Below are 19106 nucleotides of genomic sequence, written 5' to 3' on the forward strand. Positions count from 1 at the left end.
AAAATAAATCAGATGGAAAAGTAGCAAATAGGAACGAGAGAAAGAAGTCGGGAACAAATGGATGAAATGGCTTCACAGGAAATGTGTTTTGCAAACAGCATACTGAACCTTCATTGATCTTTGTGCCTTTTTGGCATCCTCACACACCACTTCTGAAGAAGGAGGCACAGATTTCCCAATAACAGTTCCCTCTCCTCCGGTGCTTTCGGACTGTCTACACATCACCTTCAGTTTCATTTTTGGAAAGCTGAATGGACTGCTACTCTCATGCCACTCTCCCACTGTTCCCTTCCCACCCACATTGTTTGTAAAATATGTCCTGCATCCTCTCTCCCAATTGTGGTTTTAACGAAGCAACATAAGGAAGTAGTGTATTGTTGTGTTTACTTTCCTTCATTGAGATGTGGGTTTCTGACAACGACGTTGGGCTTGTTTTGGGAGTCATCCACCGGTAAAACTTGATCAAACCTGTTGCATCCTGAAGCAATTGAGCAAAATAGAGTTATGGTTGCTGTAACCTAATCACAAGCAAAAACATGTAGGTGAGCTGTAATTATCAAGGGTTCTGCCATCTGATAACATTTACAGCAAACAGAAAATTAAAAGACTTAAACCAGAAGCAAATGAGTGGAAGCTTTTTTTTTTTTTTTTTTAAATAACTGACTAGTGAGTTTTCCCTGGAGTTGCATACAAATCTCGTCTCCACCAGAGAATCTATCCCGAACATTTTTCTTCGCTGGGTGTCGGGGGCTGAATTTCTGTGTTCTCCTTCAGCACTGGAAGTACTTGAGACCCAACTGATAAAATATCTGGAAAGGATGAGCGCAAGGGCTGGTTCATCAGATATATGCCAAAGTTTGTCTGAAAAAAGCAAAATACTTATTGAGATGCAACTCATGTTAAAGTAATCAGATCTATAGAGAATCTCATAACCCAGGTATGTTTAGAAAAACAATATTGCTTTAAGAATAAGGAGGTATGTACTAGCTCCATGTAATTAAGAACATTTTTAACTAATTAACTATAATAGACTGGTAAACAAAAGCTAACTCCATGCTATTCAAGAATAATACCTTAAGTAAGTGGATAAACAACACAGTATTTCATCCCGAGTTCCACCATATCATATCTGTAATTTACACTCCCTCACAGTCTTGTCATTTAGTGACTGTTCTGGCTTCTTGACAAATACGGTTAATGCATTATCACAACTAAAGGCTAGACAGAACAAGAATGCATGTATGCTCAAACAGTGAGGAAAAGTCTTGCATCTTCTACCACAAATTGTTCGCTTTGTTAACAGAACTTTGTTCTGTGTAGCCTTTGTCCATTTCCCTTAATTTGTTTTTATGAATATTTTAGTATATTCACAGAAAACATTCAGAAAGTTGGTTTTATTAGGACTAGCACTTGTTATCTGTCATTACCTGCGAAGCCATCCTACATAAATATTAGAAATACTTAGATATGTGTCCTTGTGATGCTGAACAATAAAGAAAAGATGAACAGAACAACCACTTCACCCACTGACCATACAAACCTCGCAGGCACTGGAAACCTGATCTGCCTGCACTCTTATGTGTGGTCTTAATCTTAAGCTCGTTGAACGTTACAGTTCTAGCTGTGAACAGCTGAGTGGGATCTGGAAATGTCACAGTAAGAGACTGGTGTGGTTTTGCGGTTTTGTTTTCCAACAGTAGAGAGTTTAGAAATGCACAAAAACCGATTTGCAATCTCATGATAGTATTTTCCAAACAACTAGATAATAGTTAATTAAACAAATATAGAAAGTAAGAAATAAAGGCCTGCTGAAGACCATATTAAATTGATAACTGATTTGTAGATTTCAGAATGTCTTTGTTCTTCAAACTGAGGACCTTGGAAGCTCAATACTAATTTTCTTGATTTTTTTACAGGTTTCAATAAAAAGTATTTTGTTTTGGTAGGCTAGAGCCAAAATGCACCAGTCGCTCTAAAATGTAAAGTAAGTATATAAGCAACTGAAATTAATTTGGTATTTCTGAAAAAATAAATTTTAAACCCAAAACTCTATTCTCCTTCTCCATTTCCTGATTACATTTACTGCCATTGTTCAGATCGATGATCCTGGAATTACATTTACAGCGGGTTTAGAAAAATATACTAGGCACAAGGAATTGCAATAAATTAAAAAAATAGCTGAATTTAAGGGAGCATATTTGACAGACTAAATATGAAGGCAGTATGTTTTCTCCTGTTCTTGCACAGTATAATTAAAGATACGGTCATGAGGTAACATGGAACGGGTTTTAGTCTTTGAAGAATTAGCGAGAGGTGAGGCTGAGACCTACTCCCAAGTAAGAGAGATGCTGTAAAGCAGACATCTATCCAAACACGGCCTCAGACACTGAATTTGGGTCTTTCCGTTTCATTTGTAATCCTAAACATTAAGAAGAAAAACACCTCCCAAGCAGAGTTCTTTTGGCTACTTCTGCTATTCCTTCATCTCACTGGCATTTCGCATATATGGGGTACGCGTTGGACCTGATCAGGCCCAGCCTATTAATGACACTTTGTGGATACCTCTGAACATAATGGTGTCAACACTGGTGGTCACAGGGTAGATCCTTCTGGTCAGTGTTCTAGTATTTAATGCTGACGAACAACTGCAGCACAGTAAGATCCCAAACCTCTAGCACAGTGACTGTGTTGGGTCAACCATGGTGCTAAAATGGTGAGTTAGTAATTGTTTCATTTAAAATATTAAAGCGCATAGTATTATTTTTCCGTTCTTGCTTTTCTCTTATTTGTTGACAAGCTGTGGTGGTTTCTCTATTGGCGTAAATGATGCGTTAGTCAGCCTTGTGGTTAATAACCTGGATTTACTTCCTATTCCCTAGTGCAAAGATGACAGTTGCCCTAATTTTGTTGTTTTAAAAAATCACTCACTAAACAAGTATTTTAAAATTAATATTAGTCCATGCTACACCACATTTCACACAGGAAAGAATTTCATAACTCATCTGTGTAAATGAACTTGATACATGAGAATTTTTTATTTATATTTACTGTATTGACATCTTGATTTATGTTAAAATGAGACTAGAATTAATCTGGGCAGATTGTTCACTGTGGAGAATTTAATTTACCAATTTTTCTATTGTTGTGAATCATTTAGGATGATTTTTTTCTTAAAGCACTTTAAAACAGTCAGAATTATTTAAGAAAGGGCATGTGTGAATACATCTTCAGGAGTTTTCAAATACTATTTTAATACTGGTCTTTAGTATTTCCCTACTCTCATTGGGCATCTAAAGTCTCGTAGTATGTTTTTCAGTGCTGAGGCACCTAAGGAGTTTTAAAGGTGATGGTATACTGATGGTATACATATTTAAGTACTAATACCTGCTTGGAATTGCTGATCTCTTTCTTCTGTGAATGTTCATAAGGCTAAAATTTAGTTTGTGATTACCAGAAGTGGATTTAATATTTTTAAAGTAAATTTCCTTTTTTTTTCAATAATTACAAACATTGACTCAGCAAATACTGATGGTAGCAAGCCCCGCCTCCAAGCAACCACAAAAGCTGTGAATCCTGCCACTTCAGCTCTGGTTCAATAGAAAGATAAAATGTAGAAATTGGCCCTTCTCACATTTCACTGTTGAAAAATGACGCTTTCAGGAGCAGAGATTACAGCCTGCAGAGTTATTACAATGAACTGCATAATCTCTCTCTGCTGTTGCTACCTTTTCCTGACTTCAAGGGCATTTTGTTCTGCGTATAAACTCCGCAGAACACACCAAGAACTGGGCAGCGAGTGCTGGACTGAGTTCTGTGGCTTTACCCCGCGCGGTCTTCTGATGGCAGTAGGGGCTCTTCCCACCACTCTTAAACTTCACAGGGACACAAAATGTAAAGCTTCTTGATTAGCAAAAAGCACAGCATTTCACTGCTGGGAGAAATAGATAAAATATACTTATTCTTGCCAACGGTGAATCATATGATAGTCATCACACTCACTTAAAGGAGGAGCTATAAAATGGTGTCATTCATGCATGTTGTTTCAAGTACATTTACTGGATCAACAGTAATATGCAGTGCTTAGATATTCACTGACAGAGAAATATCCTGGGTGCAGTATCTCCTTTTGTAAGATAGAAACCTGAGGTGCGACATCTGACAAAGGCTGAGATGAGACGCCTTCAAGCTACAGCTCTTAAACAATCAGTTAATTCAGACTAGCACTTGGTAGGGAAAAGTGATACTGCATGCTAAGACTTAGCTCTGGATGGATGAATTCTGTATTTTGCCCCTGGAGGTAGCTCTCAGCTGCCTTCTCCCAACAGATAATTTTACCCGTTCACTTCTGCTCCTTTTATTCATACAATAACATAACCTCCCTCTCATGCAAAGGTTTGGGAGATGCAATTATTAAAGCTGATTTTTTTTTCTTTTTTTAACGTAAAGATGTTTATTAGTCTGTATTCACCAAAACTGCTTAGAAAAGCCTTATAAAATAGGACAGTGGAAGTACTCACTTCCAACATGCTGATTTTTCATATTGGAGAAAGGGGGACTTTTAACTTGGTGTCAGAAAATCCCATCTGTTGAAAATATGTGGACAGCAGAATGTTTTCCTGAGAACTGATATTCCTTTGCTCTACCTTAAATGAATGCATTTTCCAGTTCAGCCACCAATGAGAAAAAAGAACCACATTATTTCAGAGGTCTATTAATTACATCGATCACTGCTTGTGTTCCAGATATTTGGATGAAAAGCATTTCATAGTGTAAAGCCCTGCATTACTATGAAAATTGTGATAATGATGCATCAGATAAGAGAAGTCATTTGCCATCCATGCTAATGTTTCAGTAAGCAATCCAACGGCACAGCGTCTAATCCTGCAGGGAAAGAAGCTCTCCCAAGGCACAGTGAGATACATAAAGGAGGATCAACAGCCCGCAGGAAAAAACACACCTCTTTAATGCATGAGGGCATGTGCAAACATAATGGATTTCCCTTGATGTACCGCTATCCATACATTTACGTTGGGGCAGACTGCTAATGCAGTTCCCTTTGCTACCTTGACAGCAAGTCCCAGCTTATAGCACTGCTGCAGATCTACCCACAGGGCTTCCACTATTGTTAGCGTTAAACTGCATCTGCAAAACACCGAAGACGGGCAAGAATTCAATGCTCTTTCCTTTCTGTCTCTGTGTGTTTTGCATCAGGTGGTGATGCATGTGAAACAGTGTGTGGCTATTTTTATGCTATTTGCTTAATGAAGTTATCTAGTCTTTTGCAGTCTCCTGCAGCAACAGAGCGCGGTCTGTCACAGGAGAGCTCGCTTTTCCTTTTCAGTCAAAAATTACAGAAGGAATCCTTAATGAGTAGTTTTTCAGAACTGACGGCAGCAGAGCTCAAGTTTGCTTTGTAGAGGTGCTTGCGTTTTATTTCAAACAATGTGATAAAAGGTTTCATGAAAAGTAGCTGGCTAGGCTTCAGCACCCTGCTTTACATTTATCAGGAAACATGCAAATTGCTTGTGTGGCTAATTACAGTAGCTGGTTCTGACTTTCAGCCGCAATCCATCTATGCAAAGCCTCAGTCTTTCAACTTGGAGCACCAGGTTCTCAGAGTCTCCGAGGGATGGAGAAAAATATGATTTCAGAAATAAATACCGAACCACCTCTTACAAGCCTTACTTTATTTAGCTCATTATTGAAGTCCATTGGCAATGCTGTCATTTGGGCTACCAATTTGATAAAGTTCAATATATTTTTCCAGGTTGTGTTGGTGTTCTTGGAAAAGCAAAATGGTACATATTGACACCTGGCTCTCTTGTTAAGCATTCAGGATTTGCTATCCATTCATATGTGCAGTATCTTTAAAGTTTTGGAAATCAAGCAACTACAACAGCCTTTCAAAAATATCAGTTCCCGTTGTACTGGGAAATTAGCTTAAATCTTGTTTTGCTGCTTTTTTTTTTTTTTTTTTGTGGTTTGAATCACATTATTGACAGCTGGGAACAAACACTGCTAAATTTCTTCACAGAATCTGTATCTGATAAAAAAAGAAAATGAAGTCTGTTGGATGACTCCTTAACAGAAAAGCGCATGCTAGAGACATGAGTCACCAAAGGATTAGCTCTGCAGTTTAACACAGATGCATGAACTCGATGTTCTTTCTCTCTCCCCACTGTGAACTGTGAAAGGTTTGGATCAATGTCCTCTGCTAGGTCTGCTTAGCACACATATCGTAGTCCTGGGTGCTACTCACTGATAACCAGCCAGTGACCATCATCCCACAGATGACTTGCAGGAGGGATGGGCTGTGAGGTCTTCTCAGATCAGTTCAGGCAAAACTACCAGTTCAGACTATCTCTTCCAGCTGTCAGGGTAATCCAGAGCACTTGGCCTTTTAATGCAAAGCAGGGCATGCTCATGAGATCCCATCTGCCAGCAGCGCTGAAGGCTGGGACAAATAAAAAAAGCTGAAGGCCCAGTTCTTTGCAGCATGAATATTGTTGTGCAGCTGAGGGAAGCAGAGCACTCCCCCGCTGTGAATAGCAGCGCTGTGCTCTGCAGTGCCTCGCCTTGCCAGGCGTCTTTTATCTGGCGCCAGGTTGTTCTCAAGAGGTTGGATTGCTCTCTTTGCCTTAGTTCTGTTTGAATGAGCTACTTGGTTCTAGGAGTGCTTATATCAAGAGCATCTTTGCATTGCTGAGTTATTCAGAATGAAAGAGAAGTTCATCTTTGCTGTGGGAAACATGCAGAAGATGCTTTGCTTTTCCTGAACAATCTGTCTCCCCGGTAAGGTTTTGTTGCCATCTGAGAAGGTCCCTGAATACAGGCTGCTTTCCCTCTCCAGAGGATTCAAGTCATAATCCAGTAAAACCCACATGCGTAGGAGCACCCCATGTGGCAGCTGGGCAGCATCCCTGCCCAGAGTGCCAGAATGTGCTCTAAAGCGTCTCACATATTCCAGCTGTGCCACACCATTACCTGGAGAGAACTTCTTTGTCCTCAGGCTACCCACCATGGCCAGGAGCTCATCTCACAAAGGCACATGTACTGTGGCTATCTGGATTGCCAGAGCCTGCTGTGCAGCCCTAAGTCATCTCAGGTCAGCGGGAAGCTGTGCCTGGACAGCCGGCCCCTGCCTGCTCGCCTCTCCCCCTCTCGCCCCGCACCAGGCGGCTGGCTCCCAGACCGAGCCGGCGGAGCTATTCACCAAGGATAACATTCATTGAAAATGTAGCCCTTGTTTGCTTAATGAGTCACTGAGACAAATCAATTATTTCCCCCCCCCCAACAAAGAGTGCATTATTTGTAACTTGTTTGTGCATTGTTTGGGTGAATAATTTTCAACCTATTTGTTATTGCTCTGCCTCTGTGCTGTGCCCAGTCTCTGGTGTTTGGCGAGGCTTCTGAGCCCTGGCTGGCTAACGAACTTTTACAACAGAAGTTTAACGAACAGGAAGCAATGAGTTTAGAGTAAGGATTTTCAGCTAAATAAATACTTATGAGGATATTTGTGAAGCTTTTGGGAGGCCAAACTGTCTAGCCACCGTCTGAGCACTCTCAATCCCAAGAGGCAATGCAATCTTAGGAAGCAGAAGGGCTCCAAATGAATGCCTGTATTTCACACTTATTCTCCAGTCACTTTCTTAATCAATTACTCTCACTTTGACTATATTCACATCTGCTCTGTTTCTCACAATAAGAATAAAGTTTAGTCTTAAAAGCTAACTGTATCGTTTCAAATACTTTCTGATTTTTCTGCAGATTTCTCTTCTTGAATGACATCAGCGCACCAGCTCGTGTTTTTCAAGATCAAAATAAACGCATTGTAAAGCAGTACATACCGAATAAAAGCAAGCACAATAAAAAATAATGCATATTAATAGTCAATTTCTGAATAAAAAACACGGTGAGCATTTTATGCAGGTAAACCATGTCATATCTGGGTTGTAAGTGCATCCTCTTTTTACTGAGAAAACAAATAGTAATGATTAGCATAACAACTTAATCATGAATATTCTCTCAGCAGATATTTCACTGTGCATGCAATGAAGTCACTACATCTTTCTATACAGCTATTTTGGAGTACTGTACTGACCTTTCTACCTCTGGCAGCAGACAGAGACTGCAGAAATTCTTTGTTTCGTTCTCCAGACTGTTGATCAATGCAGATTATTTGACATCTGCTACATGGACCCACAACCTGAAATTTTAGTTAAAGATGATTCACAGCTGTATATCAAAGCAGTACAACACAAAACAGTACAAGCTTCTGACCATCATAATATCTTAAAAACATATATTTCACATGCTTTTCTCTGTTCTTTTATGCTTTAATTATGTAAGAGGTCAGGCCTGTTCACCTAATGTAGATACATTTTCAAAGGGTCTACTCGCGAAGGTTTTCTGATTTTTTAATTCATCTTTTATTTTCTTTTCAGGAAAACTTTCCTAGAGACAGAATCTGAGAAATCAAAAAGATTTACATATTTTTATTTCCTGATGGCTTCACTTCATCTACCAGCTGGCAGGGCTACTTGCCCAAAGGGGAACTGAATACAAAATTAAGTGCCTCAGGATTTAACCCAAGGAGAATTTTCTTGGAGTTAAACTAACAGAGTTTGGTTTAACATTGTTTCAGCTACACTGAAACACACAATATCCCCAATTCTTTCTTATAGGCATAGCACTTGTAGATAATCAGAATGCAAAATGTGAATTTTCACAAGTTTATATTAGCAGAAGGAATAATGAGAACCTCTACTGTAACATCATACAGAGTATGGTTCTTAAAGTTAATACGTGTTCGAACTAGGGTGTGTTTTTATGGAAAAAAATGCAATGAATTTCTCTTTATCTTTTAAAGCATTGAAATTAAGAAGGAAGACATATTCCAGTTTCCTTCAATATTACAACCCTAACTTCAGCAAAGCTGTACATTATAGAAACTGTCTTAACAGTATCTCAATATACACATTCTACTTTTGTAAAACGTGTCATAAATTTCAAATAGGGCAAATAATTAAACCTGACACTGCAAACATTTAAGTGCTACTTCAGTTCTTTGAGGTACATCTAGAACTGCTTGTACAACTCTTCAGTGTAATCATCAAACCCGTACATCTGGCTTAGCTTTTTCAGAAGATGACTTTCCACAGGTTTACTATTTTATTAAAAGAAGAAAACAAGACAGAGAAGGAAATATTTTTCCCTGCTTTGCTTTGTTCAACAGCTTCTTCTACCATTTTCCTGGCATCAATTTCTACTGTTACTACATCGGTATCTGAATAAGGACCTAGCAGAGACTGGAAAACACAATGCAAGTTGCATAAGCCTTTCTATTTTCAGCTTGCATTCCTAAAGTATTTCAATGCCAGAAACAGGGATGCCTTTCTATTCTGTAGTTTTACACTATCTTCCACAAAAGGTTCCTGAGCTGAGATCCCTAGTGCAACTCCAGCCTCCAATGAGCTTTGGGAGGACTTTGTCCTCATCTCCTACCTAAAGAAATTCTTCCTCAATTTTCTGTAATGTGTATTACAGCTTACTGATCAAAGCACACATAGGAAGAGAACAGATAAGTCACAATTTCCATCCTTAATGAAAAAATGGCCTCTCCATTTCTTATAGTATGGTGACCAGAAAGAAACAGGAGTGATGTCTATCACAGCTTCTAGACCTTATCACTTCTGTTATTCACACCTTCATTATCATCCCTAAGAAAACAATGAATTAGCCACTTACACATTCTAGGTAATGCATTTTCAAACACATATTTCAGCTCTAAGGACCAGACAAATCCAATAGTACATGTAATACATGTGTGCATCATTCCCTTAGGTTTCATGTGTAGCTTCTTCATGGATCCTTTGTTAAAATTTTTCTGAAAAGAATGTATTTGCCAACAAAATCTAACTCTTCAGTATTTTCCTTCCCGTACAAAGCACATTATGTTGTTAGATATGATATGAAGCATAACATACGAAAAAGCCCTGCCAGGCTAGACTTAGACACATGTCTTGAATGGCGATTAAGACAAAATGTATACAACAGAGGGCAACAGACAGCGATTGTTCACTTGTACTCATGTCCAGTCTTTTGGCAGTCAGTTGCTTGATGTGCAGCAATCCGAGGTTACATTTGGACTATTATGCTTAAGAGCAGCCAGTATTCTCTTGTGACATGCTGGCTAAATATTTGCTGCAAACTGCCTCCAAACAATGACTATTTTTCTGCTCAGTTGGACAGAGGTGGGAAATTTTATGAATTATGAAATTAAAAAAAAAGTGTGGAGAAATATGTCAAAACCTCTCAATTATATTGAAGCATGTTTGCCACAGGTCACAGCATGTTTGTTTTTTTACACACTTCATGGATTTCATATGCACAAACTGTGCCACCCATGTTCCAGTCAAAGCCTTGCAAAAATTGCTCTGTCTCCAGGGGTCAAAATAGGTTGTGATAGACTGGGACTAGGACAAGGGAGATGAGTTCGCACCTGGAATCGCAGAGCACCTATTGAAATCTCAGCCCACTCTTCTTCTTCAAAGGACTCTGGTGCACTGATGACAATGTTGGCACGGAAACGTCGGATTAATTCCTCTATTTCCAATGGCTCTTCCAATCTGTCTCACAGAGTGGACAGGGAAAAAGAAAAAATAAGATTTATTAACTAGTTCTGCACTAGATATTTGTGCTGTAGAATCTAGTGACTAATATGATTCAGCAAATGTTTCTCCAGAATAACCTGGACCAGATTCGTAATCCTTCAACTATAATTTGTAATCCTCTAGGTGGCTTCTTCAGAGGTGTAACCTGGAACTGTGATGTAGGTATGAAAGCATGTAGACAGGCGACTGTGAACAATGCACGTTGAGAAAATTCCTTATTAGCTATCACATGGAAGGCTAACGGCAACAGATGAAAAGATCTTTTGAGTTAGCAATCATTTGATTCATTAAATGTTTCTAAAAAGAAAGCAAATAGAAACTTATCCTGCACATGCTGCAGTGGCAAAAGGGACAAAACCAGTAGACACTGGAGGTGAAAAAGGCCAATAAAGGCATTTTATGAGAGAATGTATTCCTCATATTATTATTTGCCTTTGGATGCAGCAGATTGCACCAAATGATAGGTGTTTTGAAGGAAAATTAATCTCTGTGTGGCGACATCTTCACCTCTTTACAAGCATTTGAACTGCCAGAGTGTAGATTTGTGTCAGTGTGGAAAACATATATGAGGCAGACAGAGCAGCAGACTGCATACAAATACCAGAAATCTGGCTGCACCTTTGAATTGTCATTCTTCGCCCTCCTTTGAAAGGAGAACCCGATCAGTACCAAAAAAAAGACAGCCCTAAAATTTGCAAGAGAGTTCTCTCACTGCCATTGTTAGTGGGGAAGAGCATTTCTTTTTGCATTAGCTATTATGGACATGAACAACTTTTGATACTCCATCAGCTGTGGTCTGACAGCTTTAGGATATGACACCCTACAGCATAGGCAGAAACCTAAGTAAGTAGTGAAAAGAGAGGTTTCTGTCCTGGGGGAAAAAAAAAAACCAACAACAAAGAAACTTAAAAAAAAGTAAGGACATACAGTTTAAAACGTGTTTTAATTAAAATGAGGAAAAACATGCAAAATCAAAGCATAGGGAAAACTGTTAACATCAAGCAGTCTTGGCAGAAGAGGTCTGTTAGGTGAAAAAAAGAACTCAATTTTGTTTAAAACAGCCTGGATGATCTTCATTAGCAGACAAATGTGCATAAGAATAAACTGCCTGTGCAGACTTTCAGTCAAACTACACAAGCCCTGCTCCACCAAGCTTTCGCTGTTCACAAGGCCTCCAGCAGCCTGGGGGTAGAAAGTGGGACGGGAAGCTGAAGGGCTACAGGTTTTCCCTGGAGATCCCACAAGAAATCCCATGGCTGAGACACAATTCGTAATGATTGCAGGAGATGGGAGCCAACAGAAAGTGTAAACTATGCCGACGCTCCGACAGACAGGGCGGAAAGTGGCAGTTAATCATGAACAAGTTCAGTTACGCTGTTGTGCTTCCTAGCTTTGCTGCGGGCGCTTGGAGCTTGGATGCCGTGGTAGCCTGTAGTTTTGAATGCATTTTGTGACACAGCAGTGCTTGCCACCCCAGCTGGTACCGGTGGGGGCATCCAGAGCCCCAGTAACCTCGGAGCTGGGCCTGTAGTGTCCTGAGACAGCTGCTGAAAACTATTTCTAGTTTCTACTGTTTTATCCCTTGCTGCTAATCCTCCAAGACTGCAGTGCCCCTACTCCTAGCCTCTCTGCCTTCAACCTGCTCAGGCTCACCTCCAAAATACCCCGCCTCTCCTGCGCCTATCCCCAGCCCTCAGAACTGCTTCTAATTACCTGCCAGCATGTATCTCAGCAAACGCCCGTCATTTGCCCCCCGCCCCAAACATGCATTGGCTTGGTGGAGTCACAGGCACCTTCACCTGCAAATTTCAGCCAGGATCTGTTGTGAAAATCAGTGTATTTTGCCAAAGCCAGCATGGGAACTTTGGTCTTTTCACAGCAGCGGGCCCTGCAATCCAGAATGCATTACATATATTTAACAGGCAAACTTGAAAATGAGTATATGCATCTCCAGGGGTGTATTTCTAGCCAGAACATTTGAGCATAAGGCCAGGCCATGGGGATTTTCATGGAAGTGACCTGTAAAGGCAACACCAGAGGGGCGAATGTCTCCATATATATACGGCTCTCCAACAGTATGTTACATTCTAATTTTTAATTAAATTGCTGTTTCTGTTTTAGATCACCTCTCAAGAGGCAAGTGCAGACTGGAAGATTAATTTTTACTTACAGAAGACACAAGCAAAGAGAAATTATTAAAACTCAATTGAAGATTAAAATTGTTTTACAAATCTTAGCAGGTTTCCATTAAACAAAAATATACCCATGTGTCAAGAAGCTAAATAATACTTTCTAAAAAAGAAAAACATTTAATAAAGACCCATATGTGCAGATTCTTGAAAGTACATTGCATAGTTCAATATTTGGAAAGTTTGTACACCATGACTTAGTAACAGTACAAAATTATAATGCTGTATATCTATGCTGAATTCATTTCCCCAGCACCCGCAGAATGCACTGCATGGCAAAATAGGGAAGAGTTTTCCAACCTGGGCTACAGCATAGGAAGCAAGATGCTTCTCAGGCATCATGGCAACTCTGGTCACATCTAGAGTTTCCTTTGAAGAATATGAGATTACAAGCCCAGTTGTACTGGGAGATATTAGGCGCAAAGTCAATGGATCATCTGACATTGCATGTTTTACCGAAGTTCCCTGTCCTCCTTCATCCTCACTTGCTGCTCCCGCTGGTGCCTTACCCCTTTTCTTTGCACTCAGATCCCACGTCTGGAACTTTCCTTACTGGGTCTCACCATGGAAAAAGCCCAGTCTCAGTAAGGGATGCCCGTGCAAGTGTTGGTTTCCCAAGGAGATGTAACTGAGCCAGTCAAGCCTCAAAAGAAGGCACTAACTATCACTGAGAAAGGGTAGCCAAAATGTCTGAGAGATGGACTGTTTCAAACCTTTTCCAGGCATTTTCTCCAGAGGAGTGTTGCCATGATATGCTAAAATCGCCCAGCTGTCTTCTAAAGAAAGAAAACCCCCAGGCAATGCAAGCTCCAGTGGTCTATAGTGGTGCTTCATTCAGTCACTGGTTTTAAATCCTGAAGCTACATATGTATCCTCCTACGGGGGGGTGTGTTTGTGTGTGTGTATATATATATAACTCCTCTACTCAAAACAGGAATTTCAATTCAGGGGGCATGTTTGGTGGGTGACTAAGAAGAGAGAAGATGACACTAACCAGAGGCAGGGAAGTTTGGCGAGACAGGAAAAAGGGGCTCAGAGACAAATGCTAGGGCTGTGGGATGCACAGCTATGATGGTGAGAGCCTTGAAGGCAGATTTTCTGTGGAATTTGAGCCTGTCCTACTTATATTCAAGAAACAGCAACTTCTTATTGTCAGCATATGAAAATTTAGTTGGTAATGGGTTCCTTATCTTTGAACTGTGGGCTGTCTCAGTGTTTTATTTCCTGCTTGTATCTCCCACTTTTGTACCAGTAAAGCCAACTTCAATTAAGAAATGAAATTAATCCAGTCCTGCAAGTAGTTTAAAAATATTTCTGTTGTGAATGTTTGCTGTAAATCTTAATCCTTCCCATAGGAAAGAAACAGTTCAGCAAGTAGCAAGATTCTGTATTTTCACCTGCCAGATTATTTATGTTGAGAAAACCTAATTATCCTTGTTCTTTCCACAAACAGAAGTTAGCTGGTTCCCAGTAGTCTCTTGCCACCAAATCATTTGACAAGAATTTTGTTTAAGTTTTCCTAAAGATGACTAGCAGAATGATTATGTTCAAGCATTTAATGCAAATTTTCAGAAGTCATACAGGAATGAGTAATTATAACAGTGTAGTACTTACATATTTATTGAACATTGAAAAGTAACTATCTCTAAATCTCCAGATAAAACAGTTATATTGGCATCTTAAGGCAAGATCCTGGAATCCAAGACCGCTGAGAGACATTTGGAGACAGAAGGACCTTACCTTGCAGAAATATGTTCTTCCAGCTGCAGAATGCTTGCTACGTTTATCAGGAGGTATTGTGCTTCATTCACAAGAGAGAGCGAGATGTTTGTAGCAGATGCCAGACCTAAAGAAAAGAATCCAACATTCTAAAAGGATTGTTAAAAATCAGGAAGATTATACTAGTAATTTCACCTCATCTTTCCTTTGATCACTTATGCATTCTCATTAAAAAATTATTCATTTGGATCCAGACACTAAAGAAAGATTCCAAGAATCCCCTCAAACCTGTAACTGATAATGACACCATGTAGAAACTGAAATAGAGCTGAGATTTTACCAAATTTGTAAAACAATTTACAAGAGCAATATCTATGGATTTTTGATGCTTTTTCCATTTGATCCTTTCTTATGATGAAATTAAGTCTAAGAAAAAATTCTTTTCTTATACATTTTTCATGATCATTTTTCAAAATGATCATTGAGTTTCCAGACAAAATCATGGTCATGATGATAAAAAACGCCCAGACTGGTGTATCTGTACATTTTCACCAAATGTAACAAGTAGAAGGACAGGATAAAACACAGTTTGGGTAAAAATATACCCTTTGAAACCTACTAGATCAATATTGAATGACTCTTTCACCCTTTATCAGGGTAATGATACAGTCAGTATGAAATCCATGAGCCTGATGTTTACTAAGTGAGGAATCACAAATATTTTTAAGAATGACAACATACCTTTTGTATTTTTCTGATGCGACCTGTTTTCCTTGTCTGAACTTTGTCTTATCAAGCGACATGGACGACCAAGAAACAAAGAGAACCAGCCAGCAATTCTTTCTCCACAGTCATATGTTTTTACCCTATTAAGAGAAAAGAGGGACTTAGCAAAATTTGATTGCCCAAACATTAATTTGCAAAACTGAAGAAGAATTATGAAGGTGTCTATTCTGCTCCTTCCAATACAAAATACAGAATCTCTATTCTCTGATGAGTGATAAAACAGAGATATGAAGCTCTGCATAATCTTATCTCCCAATTTCCTCAGCTTTACTCTGTTAGTCTTGAAGTTAATATCCACAAGATCCAATTTAGTTTTATACAGAAAATTACTGTGGAATAAATGATTAAATAATTGTAACGCTCAAGACACTGACTCTGAAGTACAGTAACTGGTAGTCCATATTACAATATTACAATACAGTATTATGAAAAAGTTATTCTCTGGTCTGTACTTTTTACTAAAACAAAGAGGATTAATCTGAGTTGAATTTAAGATTGCCCCACCGTGCCGCACTGTATGTAATTTTTAATGATCCCATCAGGTACAATGATGTTAATTCCCTAATTTAATTCATATTAGTACAGACACTCCACATTAAAACATGGCTCCACTAGCAGAGCCCAAGTATCTCTCTATCTAAAGATGTTTTCCGTTACTAGTAAATGGTCTAGTGAGTTATGCAAGGCTGGCAATAGATTTGCCATCTTTACCTGGATGTAATCTCCCCTAGAAAGATTTTAAGATCACCTCTCTCAGTTCAGGAAGGTACAGATCAGACCACTAGGAAGTGATCCTATTTGCCATTAGATTCTCATCCATGAATAATCTTAACTTCTATCTTAAATTAGTTAACTGGGTTCCCCTCACAGATAACAGAAAAAGGTAAGTAGTTTCCATCTAGATTAGACTTCAGGATGGAATGACTCTCACTCTGGGAGTGTTTAACTCCATTGACTACAGAAGGAGATTTGACTGACATCTAAGTTTTAAATGATGTAAACAGGTAACAGGAATGCAAATTCTCATGCCGATCTAGGCATAATTCTTGTAGTAAGGGAAGTGAGGTAACAGTAGTCCTATGCTCACATTTTTGTCCTATCCAGTCAAAGAAACTGATCTGCATGGAGACCATCTGCTCTGAGAAAGAAGAAAACAGCTCCTCACAGAAAAAGATGCTAAACCCTAGGATTGAGAGAAGTAGCTTGGCTTTACAAAATGCTTTGTAGGTTCAGCTGAGTTACACAGGTAGAAAGACAGGACAAGTGAAATCAAAGAGATTTTATAATCCTGCAGGGATCAGATATCTCTTCAGCGGTTATTCTGAGTTTTGATTGTGGTCCAGCTCTGCATCCTTCTCCCCAGTCTGAGACTGGACTGATGCCAACCACAGCTGCATCTAGCCAGCAATGTCCTAGAGTTGAAATGAAACTCTGGTATTATGAGATGCAGGCACTGTGGCAAGAAAAAAGGGGCAAAAGATGACACTCCACATGAGATTCTATAGTTTGAGCTGAGCAGTTCTTGTGTCCTTGCTGGTCGCTTTGTTAGTGAGAAGGCTGCTAATGAGAAGGCACGATTCTTCCATGGTGACAGTACAGGTGAAACAAATTCCCCAAATATTTGTTCCCAATGAAACAGAGGTGCTAGGGATATTTAAGTTCAGCCAATTACCTCTAGCAGACTGCTGGGGCTCAATACTGTATAAATTGTGATCAAAGTTTTGTGCTCTTTCTTATCTGCTTACCATTTTGAGTCACAGTGGCTGAGTTAGAGACACAGAGCATTCTTAGTATGTCATCAAATGTCACTGTGTAGTTTTTGTATTCCAAGACTCCTATGTTTTCAAATTGCTTTCGCTTACTATCAGACCATTTTCTGAGTAAGTAACATCATCTCTTCAAGGTCTTATTCAAAGTCCTTCTGTTGTAGCTCAATTCTACTCATTTGCTGCTTATGTTTATTTTTGTTGAGTATTATTTTTCATCTGTCAGCATTATGTTTCATTTGGCACGTGTCAGGCAATTTATAAAGGAGGGCCTTAGTTCTTTCAGATTTTACTTGCTGTTTGCCTTGAGTTCCCCACTCATCTTCTTATGATGTCATTTAGCTTCAGTGCATTACAGCTGGTCCCTCTAGCTAGGTAATTTATAGAGCAAGAAACAAGGACAGCTGAAGTCTGAATATTGATCCCAAGGGATTTAATACATACATTTACACACAACAGGTTCAGTTTGCCTTGTTTTTAACTACGCCTTTGTCATCTTCTATGACTGATACCCTTCCTTTGATCTCTTTGATATTGTGGCCTGTCAAAGAGGAGGCTGTGTCCCTGCCTATTTCAGTAGAGCACTAACCTTGAGCATTTAGGGTCTTCTACAACATCAATAACATTAACAACACTAGCTTCTACTTGCATCTGTCCACTGTTAGATATTATACTAGAAAGCCACGTCCCTCCGATGTGAGCAGCACATGCTGATGGACAACCCCTACTGAGATGAAGGCTAATACTGATGAATTGCTTCACAAGGGAAACGCGGGCTCATTAAACTTTTGTGGCATCTGTGAAATTAAACTTTCTCACGTGACTGCTTGCAGATTCTACCTCATGCTTTTCTCAGCTATCTCAGTGTAAATTCAGAGTAACCACCTAAGCCAACAAAACTGGATGAAATTACAGTGTCAGAGAGCAGAATTAGTAAGAGGAAAATGCCTTCAGCAGGGATTTTGTTTGAATAAAAGCCTTTTAATAAAGACTTTTGGTCCCACTGCCCACCTCAGATACTTTGCAGAAAAGACCCCAGAGCACAAGTCACCTCCTGTCCTACTGCAAAGCACTGTTTTGATCCTATTTCCATTTTTTGGTGCCGGAGGCTCCCGTGCTAAAACATTGGAACTGGCATCAGTGCTGTTGGATCTCTGAGCAGTTTGGGAACCTCATCAACATTGTCCACTCATTCTACCTTACTTCCTACCTTGTTTATTTGCTAATCACTGTCCACTCTGTGCAATTTGTCTTGCATCTCCCCTTTCTTTGTCCTTCCATCTTTTTCTTCCTCCTCAGAACTCTAAGTGGTTTCCCATGAAAATTTCCTATTTCGTACACTAAAAATGACACAGTCAGTGCAATGAAAGACAAGCTACAATAAATCGTATGGCAGCCAATTATATGCACACAGAGAGAACCTAGCCTATTTTACAGCCTTTAATAGATGGGCTAACCATGGGGAGGCTAAGGATGAGTCAACACTAAGGGAAATGGGACAGATGGTTAAAACAAATGACTGTTGGGTGAATTCCACTACCTGAGGAAAATACATTTCTGAGAAAAAGATCCCCTTTATCATCCGAATAGTAGTAGAAAAGAAGGAGAAGATCATTTCTTGCATGGCTCCATGGGGAAAATGGCCAGGTCTTCTGCTGGTTTGTTTATGTGATACCCTCAGAGAAGCAAATGTAGAGGGTTACAAAGAATTAGTATACCTTGGTTAAAAGAAGATGTAAATCTGTAAGCATCTCTTTTAGTTGGACTTACCAAGAGACTCAGTGAAAAGAAACATAGTAGGTAATGCAAATGTACTGTAGGAAGGCACTTGATACACTGCCACACCGAAAACTTAATGAGACTGGGAAGTACTTAGAAAATATGATAGATAAACACTTAAGTTCACTGAAAAGAAATTAATTTATGCGTAACATTATATTTCATGGTATGTCTCTTGATTACAGTTAATGTTA

At 39.4% G+C, this 19106-nt stretch overlaps 1 protein-coding gene across 1 annotated transcript in view; it reads right to left on the reverse strand.

Moving 5' to 3' along the window:
- Window positions 1-714: 714 nt before the first annotated feature.
- Window positions 715-19106, reverse strand: part of LOC104618070 (molybdenum cofactor sulfurase-like) — a 32436-nt gene continuing 14044 nt past the window's right edge. Inside the window, exons 4-8 of the mRNA XM_010283576.1 lie at window positions 15323-15447; window positions 14603-14708; window positions 10502-10628; window positions 8102-8206; window positions 715-861 (exon numbers count right to left, since the gene is read on the reverse strand). Coding sequence (XP_010281878.1) covers window positions 715-861; window positions 8102-8206; window positions 10502-10628; window positions 14603-14708; window positions 15323-15447 — 610 coding nt within the window. The remainder of the gene's footprint in view (window positions 862-8101; window positions 8207-10501; window positions 10629-14602; window positions 14709-15322; window positions 15448-19106) is intronic.

The sequence above is a fragment of the Phaethon lepturus genome, unplaced genomic scaffold (assembly GCF_000687285.1).
Source record: "Phaethon lepturus isolate BGI_N335 unplaced genomic scaffold, ASM68728v1 scaffold1583, whole genome shotgun sequence".
In the NCBI taxonomy this organism is placed as follows: Eukaryota; Metazoa; Chordata; class Aves; order Phaethontiformes; family Phaethontidae; genus Phaethon; species Phaethon lepturus.